The 21113-nt window shown below is 39.0% G+C and overlaps 2 protein-coding genes across 4 annotated transcripts in view; one reads left to right on the forward strand and one right to left on the reverse strand.

Moving 5' to 3' along the window:
• jkamp (jnk1/mapk8 associated membrane protein) overlaps nt 1–21113 on the reverse strand; it is a 43085-nt gene that overhangs the window by 10922 nt on the left and 11050 nt on the right. The window contains exons 1-4 of one of the 3 annotated variants that reach the window (XM_060828406.1): nt 12150–12196; nt 7898–7986; nt 3590–3744; nt 890–1096 (exon numbers count right to left, since the gene is read on the reverse strand). In XM_060828406.1, coding sequence (XP_060684389.1) covers nt 890–1096; nt 3590–3744; nt 7898–7986; nt 12150–12153 — 455 coding nt within the window. In that variant the 5' untranslated portion in view covers nt 12154–12196. Of the gene's footprint in view, nt 1–889; nt 1097–3589; nt 3745–7897; nt 7987–8541; nt 8607–12149; nt 12197–21113 lie in introns of those variants that run through there. The other 2 variants (XM_060828408.1, XM_060828407.1) reach the window with 2 other exon arrangements.
• On the forward strand, nt 12238–19878 carry LOC132817885 (trans-L-3-hydroxyproline dehydratase). Its single transcript, XM_060828405.1, has 5 exons — nt 12238–12756; nt 13319–13488; nt 16409–16531; nt 17358–17495; nt 19126–19878. Exons 1-5 carry the CDS (start codon nt 12276–12278, stop codon nt 19249–19251), a joined length of 1038 nt encoding a protein of 345 aa, XP_060684388.1. The 5' UTR covers nt 12238–12275; the 3' UTR covers nt 19252–19878.

A 21113-nucleotide genomic window follows, 5' to 3' on the forward strand; every position in this document is an offset into this window, starting at 1 on the left:
AAATCCAGCAGGGGTGCGGGGCAGTGAGATTGTCAGGTCAAGAGGAACTGTGTTTGAGGGGAGGCCAATTGGGTTAAAGAATAGGAAGGGACACTTACCCAGTCTACGGAGCAGGGTGGTGGGTCTGGAGCGAGGGGAAGTTGGGTGTGGATCCAAAGGGTGGTGTCAGATCTGAAGTGATGAGAGGGTAATAGGATGTCAGGGCACAGTCTGGGGGACAAAAGTGATCTGGGAGATTTGTATTTGGGGGTATGCGAGCTACACATGAAGTCAGTTGAATAATTCCTCAAGAGTTTCACCATCTATTTAATAATCAATTTTGCCTGATTAACTACTTCACTAATTTAATCAGATCCCTCCCAATAAAATGGATACTTATGCTGAGTACAAAACATAATGAAATCGCGAGTGGAATCTTCAATTTTCTGGGCAATTCTTTCAGCGTCTACTACGATTGAAATTCCACTGGGTCCCACAACTCCCAGCTGAGCCATTGTTTAATCAACCTGTATGGTTATGTTATGACACGATTACATGGTGGGTACTCAAAAGTATTATATTTTTAAATCAACTTGTTCAGAAATAGCACTACACACATCTGGAACAAATGGGCTTGAACCCAGCCCTCCTGGCTGAAAGATGGGACACTAACACTGTGACATAACAGCTCTCACAGGTCAGTGGTCAAGTGAAGTCCCAGTTCATGCCGACTATCTGAATATAATTCAACACAATTTATAGATTATCAATACACTATGGTTTTTAAAATTGATACAGATGTACACAAGATGGAGCTCTAACTTGTCTGAAATGTATGGCAATTTGTAAATTAACATAACTATTAAGTGAGTAAATCAATTTTACTCTTTATTGAAAATCATATACTTACAAAGGGAATACAGCTTCCTGTGTACAGTGCAATGTATTGATGTAATCTGGACTCGGATTATAAAGCATTGTATACCAGTCTGACAGCATCTTCACTCGGCAGGATCGGATTTTCAGTTGCCCAATTGGATCATTCACCAATAATGTAACAATAGCTGCAACAGTACATTCCAATAATGCTGTCACATGCTGAAAAAGTGCACTGGAACTATAGGGAAAAAGAAAATCTGATTCATTAAGATGAACTTTGTATCTTTAAAATAATGACAACAGATTTTATTTCAAGGTATAACGAAATGCAAATAAAAGACAAAATAAGAGGCTGCTCTGATTAAGATTCAGAAAAATTCGAAGAAACTTAAACTTATGAAGGAATGCAAATGAGCAATTAGAAATTAGCTATTTTCAGTGACTGAGGTGGTTCTAGATCTTGGAACAATAGATGTAGAGTGCAATAGCAGCAACCCAACATAAAACAAGAGAAGGATCAGAGGGAAAATGAGACAAGTGCCCGTACCACCAATCTGTTTACATACATCTCAAATTCTACTCTATCCTTCTTATAGTTCATAATATTTCCAACTTTTGAAATTGTGCCCTGTACACAAAGTTCTAGGTTATTTATATATGACAACTATTGCTGGAAAACATGATTAAAATAGTTAGGTGATTGTTTTTGACAAGCACCTAAAATGAACCAAAGGGCCTTTTTCTGTTTTGTCAACCTCTATGAACAGCAAGGGTTCTAATACTGAATAGAGAATTCTACTGTAAATCTACTTTCATTCCAACAAATAACTACTGATAAACAAAAACAAACAGAAACTTAAAGAAACAAAAAGAAACGTAGCAGGTCAGGCAGCATCTGTGGACAGGAAAGAAAAGGAGTTAATGTTTTGAGTCCAGTGACCTGTCGTTAGAACTAAATGAACTAAAAACCAGGTGCAGAGGAATAATTGGAGTCTGTGCCCAGAGAGAGGGAGGGCTTGGAAAAGAAAGTTTCATTGGAACGGTGAAGCACGTCAGAGGCAGAAATGTTGACAAAGGAACAGGTGGTGGGCCCCCGATCTAAGGAAGATGTGCCATCATTGGAGGAAGTCCAGAGGTGGCTTAGATTAGATTACTTACCGTGTAGAAACAGGGCCTTCGGCCCAACAAGTCCACACTGACCCGCCGAAGTGCAACCCACCCAGACCCATTCCTCTTCATTTACCCCTTCACCTAACACTACAGGCAATTTAGCATGGCCAATTCACCTAACCTGCACATTTTTAGATTGTGGGAGGAAACCGGACCACCCAGAGGAATCCCACGCAGAGACAGGGAGAATGTGCAAACTCCACACAGAGGAACAGATGGGAATTGAACCCGGGTCTCTGGCGCTGTGAGGCAGCAGTGCTAACCACTGTGCCAACGTGCCGCCCATTTACAAAAATGACTATGGGCATGAAGGGCTTGTCATAGGAGGACAGGTTGAGTACTTTGGGTCTGTGCTCAATGGTGCTTAGGAGGAGGAGGAAGGATCTCATTGAAACTTACCAAAACACTGAGGCGTGGATAGAGTGGATGTCGAGAATATGTTTCTACTTGAAAAGACGAGGACCCGAGAGCACAGTCTCAGAGTGAAGGGACCACCCTTTAGAATTGAGATGAGGAAGAATTTCTACAGCCAATGGGTGGTTACTTTGTGGAACTCCTCGCCACAAAAGGAAATAGTGGCAAGTAATTGAGTGCATTTAAGATCGAGATAGATAGGTTCTTGATTAATAGCGGAATCAAGGGTTACAGGGGAAAGACAGGAGAATTGCATTATTAGCCACGATTGAATGGCAGAGCAGACTCAATGGGCCTTAAGGGCACTATGGATCAACGTACAGCACCTGGACTGCAGTGATTCAAAAAAAACAGCTCACCTCCACCTTCTCAAGGGCAACTAGGGACAGGCAATAAATGCTGGCCAGCCATCAAAATCCATATCCCATCAGTTTTCTTTTTAAAAGCTGCCAGTGATTGAGGAACTCAAATCACAGTATCCAATGTGATATATAAATCAACATTTGGACAGCAGTTGACGAATATGCTAAGATGACAACTAATTTAACATTGTTAGTCAGCTTGCAATGGGGTGCATTTGTGCATTTTGGAAAATGCATATCTTAATACACAGGACCTTGTTCTTTGTAGACAGAAAGAACAAGTACACATATGGCTGCTGCTGCAACAAAAACAAGTGAAAACCAATCTATGGTTCATTTCTCAGAGCAAGACCTAAACCAGAGTTAACCTGCATGACTTAAAATTTAAACAAAGCTTGGAAGTTAACTATGAGTCATCTTCTAACGTAATTCTGCACAGCAATGCCTCTACTCATTAAAATCTACTTGTTAATTGATTAGCACCCTCAGAGCATAAAATGTTGTTTACCCTTTACATTGGTGTTTCTTACAAATTATCCTGGTATGTACAAGATGAAAGACTTCAAGAAAATGTTTCTCAACTATAAACAGAACTAAGATTATTCAGTTGCATTTCACATGGACTCCTTGCAGCAACCAAAGATGACTTTCACATCCTCAGTCTCTACTAATTCATTTCCTACCAGGGTAAACTCAACATTTAACCTACTGTGACATCTTCACATGTAAAAGTCAATACCAAGTAACACCACCATTTACACTTATTGTTCTAAAATAACACTAACCTTTTCTTCCCTGAATACCATTCGATAAAGAACCAATGCAAAATCAGAGGCAGCATTGCCATGAAGCCTAAGTACAACCAATCGTAGAGTTCCGGTGAATCCTCACATTTTCGACAAATCCTCAGTTCATCTGTTCTTTCCCCTCTTGGGCATACCTACAGAGCAGTTGTTTTAAGATAAATGAAAAAGAATCTTCTCATTACCAATTTACATTAAATGTTTGTGTGTCACGTTTTTCCAGAATAAACTCATGGAAATATATTTGCAAAACCATTTCTATTAAAACTAGCTCCTAACTGTTAGAATTTGGAGTATTGCTGGGCTTCTTGCTGAGATATTTGTATCATTGATAGTCACAGGTGAGGTACCGGAAGACTGGAGGTTGGCTAACATGGTGTCACTATTTCAGAAAGGTGGTAAGTAAAAACCAAAGAACTATAGACGAGTGAACCTGACATCAGTGGTGGGCAAGTTGTTGGAGGGAATCCTAAGGTACAGGATTTACATATATTTGGAAAGGCATGACTGATTAGGAATAGTCAGCATGCCTTGTGTGTGAGAAATCATGTCTCGTGAACCTCATTGAAGTTTTTGAAGAAGTTACAAAGACGATTGATGAGGGGAGAGCAGCAGACATGATCAGTAAGGTTCTTCATGGGAAACTGGTTAGCAGGGTTAGAGCACATGGAATACAGGGAGAAATAGCCATTTGGATACAGAACTGGCTCAAAGGTAGAAGACAGAGGGTGGTGGTGGAGGGTTGCTTTTCAGACTGGAGGCCTGTGACCTGTAATGGGCCACAAGGATCAGTGCTGGGTCCACTGCTTTTCGTCATTTATATAAATAATTTGGATGTGAACATAGTGGGTATAGTTAGTAAGTTTGCAAGTGACACACAAATTGGAGGACAGAGTAGAATGGGATCTTGATCAGATGGGCCAATGGGCTGAGGAGTGGTAGGTGGAGTTTAATTTAGATAAATGCAAGGAAAAACATTTTGGAAAAACAAATCAGAGCAGGACTTATACTTTGGTAAGGTCCTGGGGAGTGTTGCTGAACAAAGAGACCTTGGAGTGCAGGTTCATAGTTCTTTGAAAGTAGAGTTGCAGGTAGATAAGATAGTGAAGGCTGTGTTTGATATTAGATTAGATTAGATTAGATTAGATTCCCTACAGTGTGGATACAGGCCCTTCGGCTAACCAGTCCACACCGACCCTCTGAAGAGTAACCCACCCAGACCCATTTCCCTCTGACTAACTGACCTAACACTATGGGGCAATTTAGCATGGCCAATTCACCTGATCTGCACATCTTTGGACTGAGAGAGGAAAGCAGAGCACCTGGAGGAAACCCACCGGACACAGGGAGAACATGCAAACTCCACAGACAGTCACCCGAGGCTGGAATCGAACCTGGTACCCTGGTGCTGTGAGGCAGCAGTGCTAACCATTGAGCCACTGTGCCAGTCAGAGTATTGAGTACAGGAGTTGGGAGATCATGGTGCAGCTGTACAGGACACTGATAAGGCCACTGTTGGAATATTGAATGCAATTCTGATCTCCTTCCTATCGGAAGGATGTTGTGAAACTTGAAAGGGTTCAAAAAAGATTTACAAGGATGTTACCAGGGTTGAAGAATTTAAGTTATAGGAAGAGGCTGAATAAGCTGGGACTGTTTTCTCTGGAGCACCGGAGGCTGAGGGATGAAATTACAGAGGTTTAGAAAATCATGAGGGGCATGGATAGGATAAATAGACAAGGTCTTTTTCCCTGGGGTGGCGGAGTCCAGAACTAGAGGGCATAGGTTTAGGGTGAGAGGCGTAAAGATATAAAAAAAGGACCTAAGGAGCAACTTTTTCACGCAGAGGGTAGTGCATGTATGGAATGAGCTGCCAGAGGAAGTGGTGGAGACTGGTACAATTACAACATTTGGATGGGTATATGAATAGGAAGGGCTTAGAGGAATATGGATTAGTGGTGCTGGAAGAGCACAGCAGTTCAGGCAGCTCCGAGGAGCAGTAAAATCGACGTTTCAGGCAAAAGCCCTTCATCAGGAATAAAGGCAGAGAGCCTGAAGCGTGGAGAGATAAGTTAGAGGGGAGTGGTGGGTGGGGAGAAAGTAGCATAGAGTACAATAGGTGAGTGGGGGAGGGGATGAAGGTGATAGGTCAGGGGCTGGGGGAGGGTGGAGTGGATAGGTGGAAAAGGAGCTAGGCAGGTCGGACAAGTCATGGGGACAGTGCTGAGCTAGAAGTTTGGAACTAGGGTGAGATGGGGGAAAGGGAAATGGGGAAACTGTTGAAGTCCACATTGATGCCCTGGGGTTGAAGAGCTTCAGGGCAGAGGAAATGACCTGGGAGTTGCAGTAGGAGAGGGACTCCCTGAGATTCTTGTAGAGAGAGGAGGAAATATGGGCCAAGTGCTGGCAAATGGGTCTAGATTAGGTTAGGATATTTGGTCAGCATGGATGAGTTGGATGAAGAGTCTGTTTCCGTGCTGTACAACCCTGCGACTCTGAGTCATTAACCCCTTCAAAATCAATTTCTGAAATAATTTGATGATCTATTTTCTTTAATTACAAGCAAGATTTCATGCATGGTGCTAACATCTAAGCAATCATATCAAAGTACAACAGAATTATTAGTACTCCTGAGCATGCCTCAAGTACTCTATTGCCAGTCAATGCAACACCACAATAATCTGTACTCAAGGAATCTTTCTTTGCATATCAAAAGGAATTGATTTAATGCGATCATTACCTATTATGTGAACTGTCCAATTACAAAAGATATTATTTACCATTCAGCCCATTAGTCAGGTCAGGCCATCAAGATTTCTAATTACCTTTGTGAAACTCTCTAGTCAGCTTGGAAACATTTCAATAGCAGTTCCTGGCCAATACAAAGAAAGCTTTGGTACTCAGCTATTTTGACTTAGCCCTACCAATTACGTCATTCTTAGATTCTTCTAAAGTGCTTATCTTTTAGTTATTATGTCACGGTCTAGCTTTTTGAGAGTTTTGTCAATTTCAGAAGTTTGCTTCTTTACAATTTGGCTAATAGAAGTCCAAAACACATTCAACGTCATACGAACCCGACAGCTGTTTTCACCCAGTGTATACTACATGAAGGTATAAAATAGTTCTGCACAAGATTACATTCAAAGAAGTGTATTTAAGTTAGTTTTCATTGAAATGCAAGAAAACGAAGGATTTGCTAGATGATTTGAAGGAGAAAAACACAATTTGGGAAATAAGATCAAGATGAGAGTGGCATGTCTAAAAACAACCTGTATTTCTTTATGAATTCAAACTATAAATCTATTTCAACTAAAATCACAGCACCTTAATGCTTGTAGTTTGAATCCAGAAGCAAATCAATGGCAGTTTATTCAGTGACTTGCATCAGGATGATCATTTTTCATTCAAATTATGGAGTCAACAAGTCTGCTTCGAACATATAAATACACTCCTTCAAGTACACAAGATTAAACAGTGAATAAATTAATAATTATTCAATCTTTTTATCTATAATTAAAACAAATGCCGCAGCACCATATAATGAATTTAGTTTACAGATAGCAGTCATTAGCTCTATACTTTGATAAATCCAACTTGCAAATGCTAATTGCAAAATTAAGAAAACACTGCCTCCAGAGAGATAGTCAGCGGTCACACAACACCATGTTATATTCCACCAGGTTTATTTGAAATGACAAGCTTTTCGGAGCATGCTGCTTCATAGATTTCACCCGAAAAAGAGCAGTGCTCCGAAAACTTGCGATTTCAAATAAACCTATTGAACTATAATCTAGTATCATGTGACTTATATCCTCATCCACCCCAGTCCAACACTGGCATTGCCACATCATTCTAGAGTCCTATGAGCAAATTTGTAAATAGAAGACCCAGACACATTTAGAATGAAATACAGACCTGACTGTATGATCAACACAAAGGAGCTACGATTACCTGGCATTGGATTATCCGAATATCAGACTGTCTGGCAAGTTTGCAAGGTCCCAACACTTGGCTAAACTTATCTGGCATTCAATTAACCAAACGAAATACTCCCTGCCCGTATCCTTTAGATAATCAAGCTTCCTCTGTATATGTTTCACATACTAAACATAATCACAAAAGTTGTTCAATATTAATGAATATACAAATACTGGATTTTTTTAAATTGCTTGAATAACAGCTATCACCTAAGCCCTTGTGTAAACCTGTGATCTCTAAGGGCTAATTGCACCTTTAATCATTGTCAGTTTTACTCTACACAAGAAATGAAAAACGTACAAAACCACTTACCCCACATTCTCCAAACTGTGGATGGCTGTCATTTCTGTTTTCTATTGTTGACCTCCCACAGTATAATCCAGGGCACATTAAATTAACATCTGAAATTAATAACATTCTTAACAAGTTTCCCAAGCATTAAACTAATTTTAATGCAATTATAATGTAAATATTTGAATGATAATTACTATAAACCATTTAAAACTGACTAGATATCAAAGCATTGAAGAATATGACATAATTTAACCCTAACAAAACCAAATGGAAAATAATTCCAATGGTGAATTCACATCAGGTACAATAAAAGGTAGTTGTGAGTCACAGAACTCTCATTACAGTCATGGTAATCTTGCCAAAAATTTGTAATGGAAGTGTTTGTGGCCCAAGCAACTACAATTACTTCATCAAAGATCAAGATTGGAGTTGTTTGCTGAGGTTTCCAGAATATTTAATTAAATTCTTGAAGCATCCCATGCCCGTCTGCTTTAGGACCTACTGAAAATTCAGGCTTGGACTTAGAAACAATAGCTAACATTTTGCAGGCAATAGCCATTTCAAAGTACTCAAGCACCTTTCCTTGACTTTTATTGAGACTTCTAACATAGATCATCATTGATCAGAAGTTGAACAGGAGCAGCAATATTAATAATTGTTACCACTGATCCACAGGCAAGGTTCCCAAATTCATTATGATTCCAGGTGAGACTGCCAATTCATTATAATCCTGAATGATTCAAACCCTATCCTCCACACTTCAGTTGGTCAAACCAAGGTTAACTTAACACAGGAATCCTTTAAACAAACAAACCAGAAATTACTAGGGAAGCTTAGCAAGTCTGGCAAAATCTATGGAGAGAAAACAGTTAGCATTGAGTCCAGCAACCCTTCTATTCTTACTTGAAGTTGTTTGACAGCCCCCCGGTGTGACATTCCACGATCCGATTGGAATGGGTTATAATTTACACAGGAATTTTAAAGTCACTGAATTTATATTCTGAGAATTTACATTCCCCATCATCTTTGCCTGATGCCTTTTCCTTTTACTCAAGATTTCAACATGTCTGGTTATGTTTGGTCTGGACAAGTCAAAATGAATAACTCACTCCAAAACCATTAAACTATCATCTCCATTTAGAAGAATGAAGTCAAGTGTGTGATTGAATTCCAGCCACTTATTCAGATGGATACACCTGCAATAACTTGTATGTGTGTTGCACGTTTAATGGTAAAGTGCTACAAAGGAAGATGATCAAACAAGTTGTTAAATTGAGACATACGAGAAGTTTTACAGGCTCGTGACTGTAATTAGCAGTTCAAAGAAGGTTCAATATGCTGAATCCTCGGGTGAAGGGAGTGTCTTAAACGAAAAGGTTGAAGTTTAGAAGACAGAGTGATTTTACAGAAATTTGTAAGTTTGTTTTTGTGATTGTTAGTGTAGATACTGAGAGGATGTTTTATCTGTGGGAAATCTAAAACTTGGAGCACAGATTAAAAATCAGGGGTCTCCACTTTAAAACAAAAATGAGGATACATTTCTCTTCTCAGTTTTAGTCTTTGGAATTATTTTAGAGACTCAAATACTGAATACATTCAAGGCTGAGTTGCAATGAAATTGTATCAAAGGGATTCAAGGGTTATGGGAGGTCGGCAAAAAAGTGGTGTTAAGGCCACAACGAGATAATTCATGATCTTACTTAATGGCACAGAAGGGGCCAAGTAGCCTATGCCTCCTGATTAATTTATCTAATGAGAATTTAAGAGAAGTGATCATAAAAGTAAGATTTAATTAGCATCTTAAAGTGAGGGAAAGCAGTGGAAAAGTTCATTTAAACAACATTTTATTCATTCAGAAACTGAGAGTTGCTAGATAGGCCAGAACGTTTTGCCCATTCCCAGTTACCCTTGAGAAAATTGTAGCAAGTTAACTTTGTGAACTACTGCAGTCTATTTGGTTTACGTACACACACAATGCTCTACCACACCAAAATGCCAATACTTGGATCCTAGGCAACAGAAGAAAATTAAGAATGGGATACAAGTCAGAACTGGAGTACACAGACTGCAGAGGATTGAAGGGGTGTAGAAGGTTACAGAGGTTTAGAGATTAAGAACAAGGAAGATTTGAAAATGGTTAAGATTTACAACAGACGCTGTAGGATCAGAAGCCAATGAGTAAGGAGTGCAGTAACTTGTGTACAGAACTCGGTAGTTAGGAAAAAAAGGCAAGTTTAACAAGAATGCAAGGTAGGAGACTAGCCATAAGATATGTACATTGTGAATGCAGAAGTTAAAAAGTGATGGATGAGAGTTTCAGTAGTAGTTGCAGTGATGCAGGGTCAAAGACAGGGTATGTGATGAAGAAAGACTAGTCAGTGAAGTATGCAGTGAGGATGTGAATGCTTAGCTCAGGGATAGCAAGGATGCCAGCTGTCTGGTTCAACTTCAAAATCCAAGGTGTCAAAAACTGTGCACATTATGAGACCTTTAGGTAATAACTACTCCCTTTCCAACATTTGAATGGAGGCAATTCTGCCTATTCAATTCTGAATATCACGTAAGTATTACCAATCATAGAGAGGTTAAGATCAATTTGTGAAAGCTTCAAGATCATCCTAGGATAAAGTAATTAGACTGATTAACATTTCTGATACTTGGCCTAATATAATCCCTTTCATCACCAACTATTGCGTGTATGCCTAAAATGTACATAACTCAATGCATCCACCCAAACTCACTGTGAAACTTCCCACTTTGCAAACTCTGTTTCAGGAGGACAAGAGTCATTGTTCAAATATACCAAGCCAGATTGATAGAGGTGGTAAAAGTGAAACACAAACTTTATTAACTAAAACAATTTAAATAAATGCATACGTGAGAATAGCAGACAGTGATGTATTGATGGGTATTACAAAATAGTAATGTTCTGTTACGTTGTCTTTACAAAGGAGAATTATTCAATAACCATTATCAATATAGGTTAATTAGATTTAATGTGACTGCTATTGCAGTTCTATTTCAAGTCTAAAGCCTTTTTCAATGAGCTACATTTAATGTTGACGACTTTTGAGTAATCACCGAAATACTGCCAGTTCTTACTGCCAATATTACAATAGAAGGCATCATAAATCATTTCGTAGACTCGATGGACCTAATGGCCTTACTTCCACTCCTTTGTCTTATGGTCTTATTTACTCACGTATTAACTGATCATTTATTTCCTGAATCAGTTAATATGTTTTACAACAATTTGAATTCATATAACAGCCTTAATAAATTAAATCACTTTGCTTCCAATCAGAACATTCACAAAGTTCTATTCCCGCCTCAGGTGACTGACTGTGTGGAGTTTGCATGTTCTCCCCAATGTTTGCGTGGGTTTCCTCCCACACTCCAAAAATGTGCAGGTCAGGTGAATTGGCTATGTTAGATTGCCCGTAGTGTCAGGTAAATGTAGGGGAATGGATCTGGATGGGTTGCACTTTGGCGGGCCGAAGGGCCTGTTTCCACACTAAGTAATCTAATCTAATTATTTGTAAGCAATGTTTGGGAGAAATTCATATAAATGCAATTATCTTCAGTTCACAACTATCATAAAATCACTAGTATCTAAATAAAAGCAAAAATAACAGGAAAATAGAATGTGTATTTTTTTTAAATTCATTATTCCACTAAGGGCTTTTCAACAAGGCTAACAGAAAGTTGCATGCAATCATACAAGCAAAAGTTATGACCAGGTTCCAACAGAGTTTTGAAAACTGAGTCATGAGGAGATATGCAGTGACTTTTTGTGGCTCCCAATGGCTCAGAAATAGTTCAATTTTAAGACCAACACGGTACAGAATTACTTTGGCGTGTTTAAAGATTTAAAGAAAGCAACTTATTGATGTATCTTTATCTAAATACATGGTAAAGATGCATTAAAGGCCTTGTATGACCAGTAGCCAGTGGGTAACATTAATATTTTTATAAGCTCTGAATGATTAGGCAGTTGTTAGTCACACCCTTGAGTAAAAGAAAATGTGTTGAGGGTGGGGGGATAGTTTGGTTTACATTGGGCAATAGAGACAGCCTAGTATTTTCTGATACATTGCTGAAAAGGTGCAAGAGCAATATTGTGGATGACTTAAACGCCTTACCACCACCCACCCAACACACACACACACACACACACACAGATAGAAACACAATAGTGAGGACGACTAGGTCCCTTACCCCACCCCCCAACACACTCACACACAATATTGAGGAGGACGAGATCCCTTACCCATGTTTATTTCCAGCAGCAGCCACTTCCATCCCAATGTGACGACACTTCCGCCTCCGTGTCCCGTACACTTCCGGTTGGGGTGGGTCTAACTGTGGACCCGCCCCCTGTCCTCCCCAGGTTGGGATGGATGCAGTGGGACAGCGGCTGGGGCCGGGCTCCGTGCTCTCGGTGCTGGATATGCACACGGGCGGTGAGCCGCTCCGGATCATCACCGGCGGCTTCCCCCCGCTGCCGGCGGGCGACATCCTCAGCAAGCGGCGCTATGTGCGGGAGCGGCTGGACGGCCTGCGGCGGAGGCTGATGTTCGAGCCCCGCGGCCACAGGGACATGTACGGCGCGCTGCTGGTGGGCTCCGAGCGGCCGGACGCTCACCTCGGCGTCCTCTTCATGCACAACCAGGGCTACAGCACCATGTGCGGGCACGCCGTGCTGGCCCTCGGCCGCTTCGCCCTGGACTACGGCCTGATCAAAGAGCCCAGCTCCCCCGAAACCCAGGTCAACATCGACTGCCCTTGCGGCCTGGTCCGGGCTTTCGTGCGATACGACAAGGGCAAGAGCGGGAGGGTCCGCTTCCACAGCGTCCCCGCATTCGTATTCGCTACAGGTAAGAGAGAGAGGGGCTCAGGAGCCGGGGCTGGAGGTTCAGCACCACCGCCTGTGACTACACAGGCAGCAGGGTTTGCATTGTCCGACATTAAAGTGAATTGATTCACCTTTTAGACAAAACGCACCAGTGAACTGGCAATAAAAAGACCACACACTGGGCTGATCCGGCAGTAACTGCTGGAGAAAGGACAGGTTTTAATCTTTCAGGTCAATGACCGTCAGAACAGAACACCTTAGACACGGTCACTCCCTCCACAGGTGCAAAGTACTATCTTTCAACATTTTGACAAGTTCATCCCAGTTGGCGCTTTTAGCTGCAGGTGCCTGGAAATATATTCAACACATCGTAACATTAAGTGTTTAGATGAGCACTTGCCATTAGACATTGCCACGAGCGAAGAAAAAGGGGATTAGAATAGTTTGGTGCTGTGTTTTGACCAACACAAGAGATCTCTAAGCCATTAGCCATACTTCTTGCATTTACGGATGGCACAATTCAGAGCTATTGTACCTACACATACAAACAACATACAGTACTAGTTTACTCTCCTCTCTTTCAGATGTTACTGTTGATGTACAAGGATTTGGGAAGATTGCAGTGGATATTGCATATGGAGGTGCTTTTTATGCATTTGTGAGCGCAGATCGTTTTGGTTTAGATGTTTGTTCCTCCAAGACCCAGGATCTTGTAAATGCAGCAGTATCTGTCACTAATACTGTGAAAACACATGTATGTAAAGGAGCCAAATATTGTTTTGACTAATCAGTATTGCACCTTTTTGTACTCTGACTGTAAATGCTTTCTGTGCCCTTGTTTTCTGCAGTGGCTAAGAAACTCTGCAAATTTAAGTTGTAAACGCCCCAAATGGAAGTGCAGATCCCTGCTATGTCAACTAGTTGTGTGGAACAAATTAAACCATAACATTCTGCACTCCTGACAATAACTGTACTGAAATTAGACCTTACAAACCTAACTGAGCGCCAAAACTTTTGATATTAATGAACATAGTCATAAAGATGTACAGCACAGAAACAGACCCTTCAGTCCAACCTGTCCTTGCCAACCAGATATACAAAATTAATCCAGTCCCATTTTCCAGCACTTGGCTCATATCCCTTCCTATTCATGTACTCATCCAGGTACAATTACAACATTTAAAAGGTATCAGCTCCACCACTTCCTCCAGTAGCTCAATCCATACACTCAACACCCTTTGCATGAAAAAGTTGCCGCTAGGTCCCTTTAAAATCTTTACACTGTCAGCCTAAACTTATGCCCTCTAGTTCTGGACTCCCCTACCCCAGGGAAATGACCTTGTCTATTTACCCTATCCATGCCTCTCATGATTTTCTAAATTTCTATAAGGTCACCCCTCAGCCTCTGACGCTCCAGGGAAAACAACCCCAACCTATTCAGCCTCTCCCTATAGCTCAAATCTTTCAACAATGATGACCTCTTGGTAAATCTTTTCTGAACCCTTCCAAGTTTCACAACATCCTTTTGATAGAAGAGAGACCAGAATTGCACACAATTTTTCAAAAATGGCCTAATGCCCTGTACATGACCTCCCAACTCCTATACTCGATGCTCTGACCAATAAAGGAAAGCCAGGCCAAATACCTTCTTCACTGTCCTATCTACCCGAGACTCCACTTTCAAGGGACTGTGAACCTGCACTCCATGCGCTCTCTGTTTAGCAACACTCCCCAGGACCTTACCATTTAATGTATAGGCTCTGCTCTGATTTGCTTTTCCAAAACACCACCTCACATTTATTTAAATTAAACTCTGTCTGCCACATCTTGGGACATTGGCCCATTTGATTAAAATCCTATTGTATTCTGATACAACAGAGAATTGAGAACTTTGCTGAGAACTACACCTCCAATTTTAGTGTCATCTGCAAACTTACTAACTATACCTCTTATGTTCACATCCAAATCATTTTATATAATGATGAAAAGCAGTGGATCCAGCACCGATCCTTGTGGCACACCACACCAGACAGGCCTCCAGTCTGAAAAGCAACCCTCCACCACAACCCTGTCTTTTCCTTCAAGCCAGTTGTGTATCCATATGGCTAGTTCTCCCTGTTATCCATGTGATCTAACCTTGTTTGAAACCTGCTGTTTATATTCAGCCTTCCCAGATCAGAAAGTTGATGGAAGCTCAACAAGAAGATCTGACAGTTGCAGATCCATCACGTGGTTTGGAATTGGCATAACTTCCCAATCTGGCAACCTTGCAAACCTGGGATAATAACCTCAGATTTTGAATCTAGGATTTGTTAAAATGTTTCCTGAATATCCCTTAAAGCCTTAAAGACAGTATTTACGTATTTTGAAGTGAGTTACGCTATTTGCATCAGGATTAATTTTTTTAGTCTCCTAATTACTAAAAGTTGAAGCTATAATAGATATAAAAATAAAGTTGATATTATTAACTCAAGGTCAGTATCAGTTCAGAATAGTTTTTCCCAAACTATGCTTCTCTGCACTGATCTCCATTTCAGCCTAGTCAGTTGACTATTCTGTGTTCCATTGCATTATTGGTCAGGAGTTTGCATGCAAATTAATTTGCTATTATCTGACAAACCTGTGCTATCTCTAAAGGTATAGTTCTCTATGATGCCCCTGCATCAGTATTGATGTCTTTCATGTTAATGAAGGAAACCATCTGGAAGTTAATTATGACAAGCCTTCACTCTTCCAATTTGGCGTCCAAGTTAACTCTATGACCAATGTACTCTTTCATTTATAATCACATACATTTTGTGGCTAATAAGTGTGAACTAGTACTGGTTGCCATTACAAGCTGTTGTTCAAACATTACTTCTGTTTCCTACCAAAAATAGATTAATTTCCAGTTAGGTTTAGAATGTTGCTGTGAGCATCTCTAGAACTCTGGAAGTGCTGTATTAAATCACAAGTTAGAACATACTTGGTGGTTTTGAGATTCAAACAAAACAAAATTCCAAACAAAACCCTATAAACTGAAGATGGAGTCTATTGCTGATATGTACTAATTTCAAAATTCAGCAGTTTTATACAAGTTCATTCCATTTCACAACTGACTGGAACACATGTCCGTCAATAGCATGTAGTAGTCCACCAAATGAAACACTCCTTATACACTAAGCAATACTATTAACAGATTATATCTTTGGCAGGTCAGGTCTGGAGGGAAAAATCTCTCCACCTTTCGAGAGCTGTATTCTTACTCAGTCTCCAGGGTGTGTGGAGGAGAATTCAAAATTAGGAAATAAGTTACCTAGCATATGATTTTCTTTATTATTTAAAATATTACAGAGGGCATGTATTTGAATTTGATTACTTCTGATCTAGTAAGCTAACATGTGTAAAAGAGTTTTATACTGTGGGCATTACCCACCAAATGGTTTGGTCAGAATTTACTCTTGTCCTCTGTGAAGAATATCCAATTTTCTACTGTCACATTGAGTGTTTAACTATTCTCATACCAAATAGTAGTTTGATTAACGGTTGTCTGTTCAAATTGAGATTCTGAGAAGTAATTATGTTTGAAAATGCTTAACTATTAAAATAGACTTTCAGCTGGTATCTACCAAAAAAACAAGTATTACAATTGAGCCAAAGGGTTAATATCAAATCTTGCTTTATTTTTGTAACAGGTTAAGTTCCATCACCCTGACAGTGAAGACCTTGCTTTTCTCTATGGGACTATATTAACTGATGGAAAAGATGCATTTTCTGAAGAGCCAACAGCAAATATCTGTGTTTTTGCAGATGCTCAGGTAGGTAAAATAACTGAGTAAAACTTATTAAAATAAACATTATGATCTCTAGTCATTTCATTTAACCCAATTGCAAAATTTGAAGTGGAATAAAATCTTTGAATTTCAGTTTTGAAATTCTCAAACTTGTTTCTTTTTAGGAATATCAATTTACAATTCAAGTTCATTAATCAAATTGAACATGACATTCTTCGTGCAATAAAGGGAAAAGAAAGTATCTGTCCAAACTTCTTCAAAATATTTTCATTTTTATGTATAAATGGAATTGATAAGCTCAGTTGAAATTTGATAATTTTGAAAATGTCAGATTTTACCACATTAAGAACAGCTCCAAGAGAATCCATTATAGGGAACATTTTCACGTGCACTGGAGCAACTCTTGAAAACACAAAGAGCTATGAATAAAATAGAGCTGCCTACTAATTAGACAATAATTGGAACTTCCACCTCCATCTTTGCAATGTTTTCTATCAACATTGAATACTTTTTAGATTTACAAACTCGAAATAACCTGTTCATCGTTTCAGCTGAGAAATATCAACCGGTTTAATGGCTGAAATCAAATAAAAAGTTGCGTAGTTCTACTGGACTCTGGCTGCACTCTCATTAGAATGATGGTTTAACCCAAGGGTCACCAAACCTCAGGTAAGGGGAGAGATTGAGAAGAAGAATTCTTCATGGTCACCTCAGCCAGTACAGGAATTGAACACATGCTGTTGGCATCACTGTTTTAAACCAGCTGTCCAATCAGCTGAGCTAACCAATTCCCATTCAAATACAATTCATGCATAAAGAACAGTTCAAACATTTTTTGTGTAACTTATAGGTTGACAGAAGTCCTTGTGGCTCAGGTGTGACTGCTCGTATTGCACTGCAGTACCACAAAGGATTGATTCCCCTGAATCAAATGAGGACATTTCAGAGTGGTCCAACGAGTTCACTGTTCACAGCAAAAGCTGTAGAGGTAATTGACATATTATCAATATTGTTACTTTTTGAAACCCAATTAGTTATTTTGGCCCAAGCCATAATGCTTAGCTGCATTTATCTTTTCTGTCAATATCAAGAGCCAATAATCTATACCTACTATGTATGGAAATTACAGAAATATGGTATTCACCACAAGTTGTAGAAATTAACTTCGGCTTCAGAAATTAATGTTTATTGGAAATTCCATTTTTAATTGCTCGAGTTTTTCTTGCAATTAATCCTTCTGATTTTTGAAGTTATTTTAAATATTCCTTAAAGTTTATAGTACCAAATATCAACAGTAAAGTAAGTATACAAATATTACAGAATGATCCAGCTTAAGTAGCAAACAGAATGCAGTTTCCATCAATGTGGCACCCAAAGATAGTATTGTTCCATTTCCACTGTACAGTGTGCAAACAGGTTAAAAGCTTTCCATTTCATGACCAAGAATTGTTATCAGTATTAAGTTATGTAATATTAGTCTAGAGAGAATTCAACCGTCTGTTTTTTTTTAAATTAACTTACAAATTTAATCAGCATTCAGTCACCATTATACTTAGCTCCACTTTAAAACATGGGTCTGTCTACTCCTCCACTTAAAGATGAGTATCTGTCTAAGTTAATAACTACTATATAGCCCAGAAATGCATCTGGATTAAAAAAAACAAAATTATCTTTCCGTATCAATTTGTTGTGGATGGTGTGCTTCACTAATGTTCTATCTGCATCATTAAAATAACAGAGAAAAGACTTAGAACAAGTTAGAAAGTTCATTTCCTGAAGCTTTTTGTCTTACACTTACCAGAACTAGGTTACAATAAACAGATTGGAATTAAGAGACACGTTTTATATGGCACGAGAGAGGCTGGAGATTGTGCCATAATTGACATGGAGATGCAGAAACCAGTTTAACTGTCAATCTTAATTCTCAGACTCGCAGATGGATTCTTATTGATCAGGGAACTGAATTGGGGGTGCAGCAGAATTTGACTGTTTCCATATCCCCTTTCATTGAAATTGGTTTAATGTATCTACACTCCTTTTTGATTTTGCCCCTCTCTCCCTTCCCTCACTTTTAGTTTATTGCACAGACCTTGATGGACTTTCCACATTAACATGGTAATTTAACTGGAAAATACAGATATTTAGTAGTGGTGAATAAAGGTGAAAAGTAACACAGGTGATGGGGGAAATAAAAAAAAGTATTGAGAGAAAGCATTTCTGAATAAAAATAGAAGTCCTGAGGAAAGGGGTTTGGAGATGGATGGTAGAACAATGGGTCAGGGGTTGTTTTCTCTCTTAGTCCACCTCCCGTGAATATATTTTCAAAATCTAAAGATTTATAACCAGCATATTCAGATCAGAAACAGAAAGCTACCACTATTTCTTTTTTAAAAATTTTGAATAAATATGGACAAGTAACTATTAAGAAATATTTAAAAACTGGTCAAAACCAAAGATTTTTTCATAGTTTCTGCATGATATTAAAAGCTTTGTATATAGCACAGACTTAAGCAACATTTGTCCAGTTATATTTATTTGGTAGCTTCTGTATATTATGTGCCAACCGTGTGCAATATCATAAAAAAGACTGATAAAAATAGTCTTTTTTCCCTCTACAGGAAACTAAATGTGGTGATTTCAGAGCTGTTATAGTGGAAGTAGCAGGACAAGCATATTATGCAGGAACAGCAAATTTTTACGTGGAAGATGATGACGATCTGAAAGATGGGTTTCTGCTCCGCTAAGAAAAACAAATGTTAATTCTTACCTCTCCGTTCTTCCCAAACGCAATTCAGCATTCTTAATCTGAATCTCAATATCTCAAGGGCATTGAATTATTTTGGTATAATTAAGTTTGTCATGTGTTTAGTAACTGGTTAATCATGAGTTAAATGTACAATGAGTTTAGAACCAGTTATGTATTTCACACTAGAAATGTTTCATGCTAAGTAAATCTAAAGTGATATTTCAGTCTGAACAAGGTGCTTATTCTATTAATTGTATTTAAGTGCATCATGCAATGAAACTCTATGCAATGTTAATTGAGACTGTACAGTGTAAGCAGACAAGCATGCTGGTCTGCAAAATATCTCTAATGGCTTTAAATCACAATATACTCATGCTGCTATTGAAATTATTAATCTGAACCTCAGAATATGTATTGAAAACATAGACCTGTAAATCACCTGCCTTCTAGTATTGCCACAAACATTTAACTGCTATAACCTGACATTTCAATTAAATCACTAACATTTAATAATTGTTAACCCAGTATGCATAATTATATTTTACTACTAGATAAATTAGATTTCTGTTTTGTATGATTTTAATTTGATAAGTCTAAGACTGACAAATCTGCCAAAATTAGTTATAATGTTTAATTTAGTTTTATTTAATTAAGAAGTGTTGGAGAACAATAAAGTACATTGTCCAACTGTAATGCATTTGGTTTTGCTTTGCAATAAGGTCAGATTAGATTAGACTACTTAGTGTGGAAACAGGCCCTTTGGCCCAACAAGTCCACACCGACCCGCCGAAGCGCAACCCACCCAGACCCATTCCCCTACATTTACCCCTTCACCTAACACTACGGACAATTTAGCATGGCTAATTCACCTAAGCTACACACTTTTGGATCGTGGGAGGAAACCGGAGCACCCGGAGGAAACCCACGCAGACACGGAGAATGTGCAAACTCCACACACAGTCACCTGATGCGGGAATTGAACCCGGGTCTCTGGCGCTGTGAGGCAGTAGTGCTAGCCACCGTGCCGCCCACAAGTTACTATAATATTTGACTGTATAAGGGTCCCAAATTTATAAACGTCCACCATATAAACATTTCCTGTACTTACGAGCAGCAACTTTATATTGTCCTACATTGTATTCAGACTTGAATACAAATCAATTTGTGAATGGACTCAAGAACAGAACCATTCATAACCCAGAAACTGCCTGGACAATACAAAGCCAGATTTAATTAACCATATAACTTGTCCTGTATTGTCCAGGGTATTGAGCTTCAGCTTCATTTTGAGATGCTGTGACAAGTAGAAAAATTATTTCAATGGAGTAAATGGTCAAAGCGGTTGTAATGTTATTCAAAGGCTTTTAATAAATCAAAAGCTCAGTCATAAAGTTGCTCAATAGAAACCTTGTTGGACATTGAGTAGCTTTATTAACGTCCCATTGGGGGCTATCAGTATATCTATAAACAAGAAAACAATTAACATTAGAATTTAAAGGTACAACAATGCAAATTGAACACAGAATTTCCCATGGGTTAAATCTTCTGATACTTAAATGTACAAATATCAAGTGATTTACAGGTAAAATTGTCAACTCGGTGCTGCATAGACCAGTAAGATTACAGGTTTCATACCAGATTAGTCTGTTCTTTATAGTGTCCTTGTTAAATAAAGTGAAAGCATACTGGGCTTTTTCACAACCCTCCTTTTGATCGTGAGAATATTATTAGTCATGTTTTGAGCAGCCTGGGCTCTAAGCTGTGGAATTTCTTTCAACCCTTTCTACCTTCCATCATAAAAGAAAACCTCCTTGTTTAAATGTGCTTTTCATTACCTTTCCTAAATATCTCCTTATGTGG

The sequence above is a fragment of the Hemiscyllium ocellatum genome, chromosome 8 (genome assembly GCF_020745735.1).
Source record: "Hemiscyllium ocellatum isolate sHemOce1 chromosome 8, sHemOce1.pat.X.cur, whole genome shotgun sequence".
Taxonomy (NCBI): domain Eukaryota; kingdom Metazoa; phylum Chordata; class Chondrichthyes; order Orectolobiformes; family Hemiscylliidae; genus Hemiscyllium; species Hemiscyllium ocellatum.

Excerpts from the sequence above, each read along its gene's own strand:
- LOC132817885 (XM_060828405.1), top strand. The coding sequence starts at position 12,276 with ATGGATGCAGTGGGACAGCGGCTGGGGCCGGGCTCCGTGCTCTCGGTG. Across the intron at positions 12,757-13,318 it reads CGCATTCGTATTCGCTACAG|ATGTTACTGTTGATGTACAA; the intron begins GTAAGAGAGAGA and ends CCTCTCTTTCAG. Across the intron at positions 13,489-16,408 it reads CTAATACTGTGAAAACACAT|GTTAAGTTCCATCACCCTGA; the intron begins GTATGTAAAGGA and ends TTTTTGTAACAG.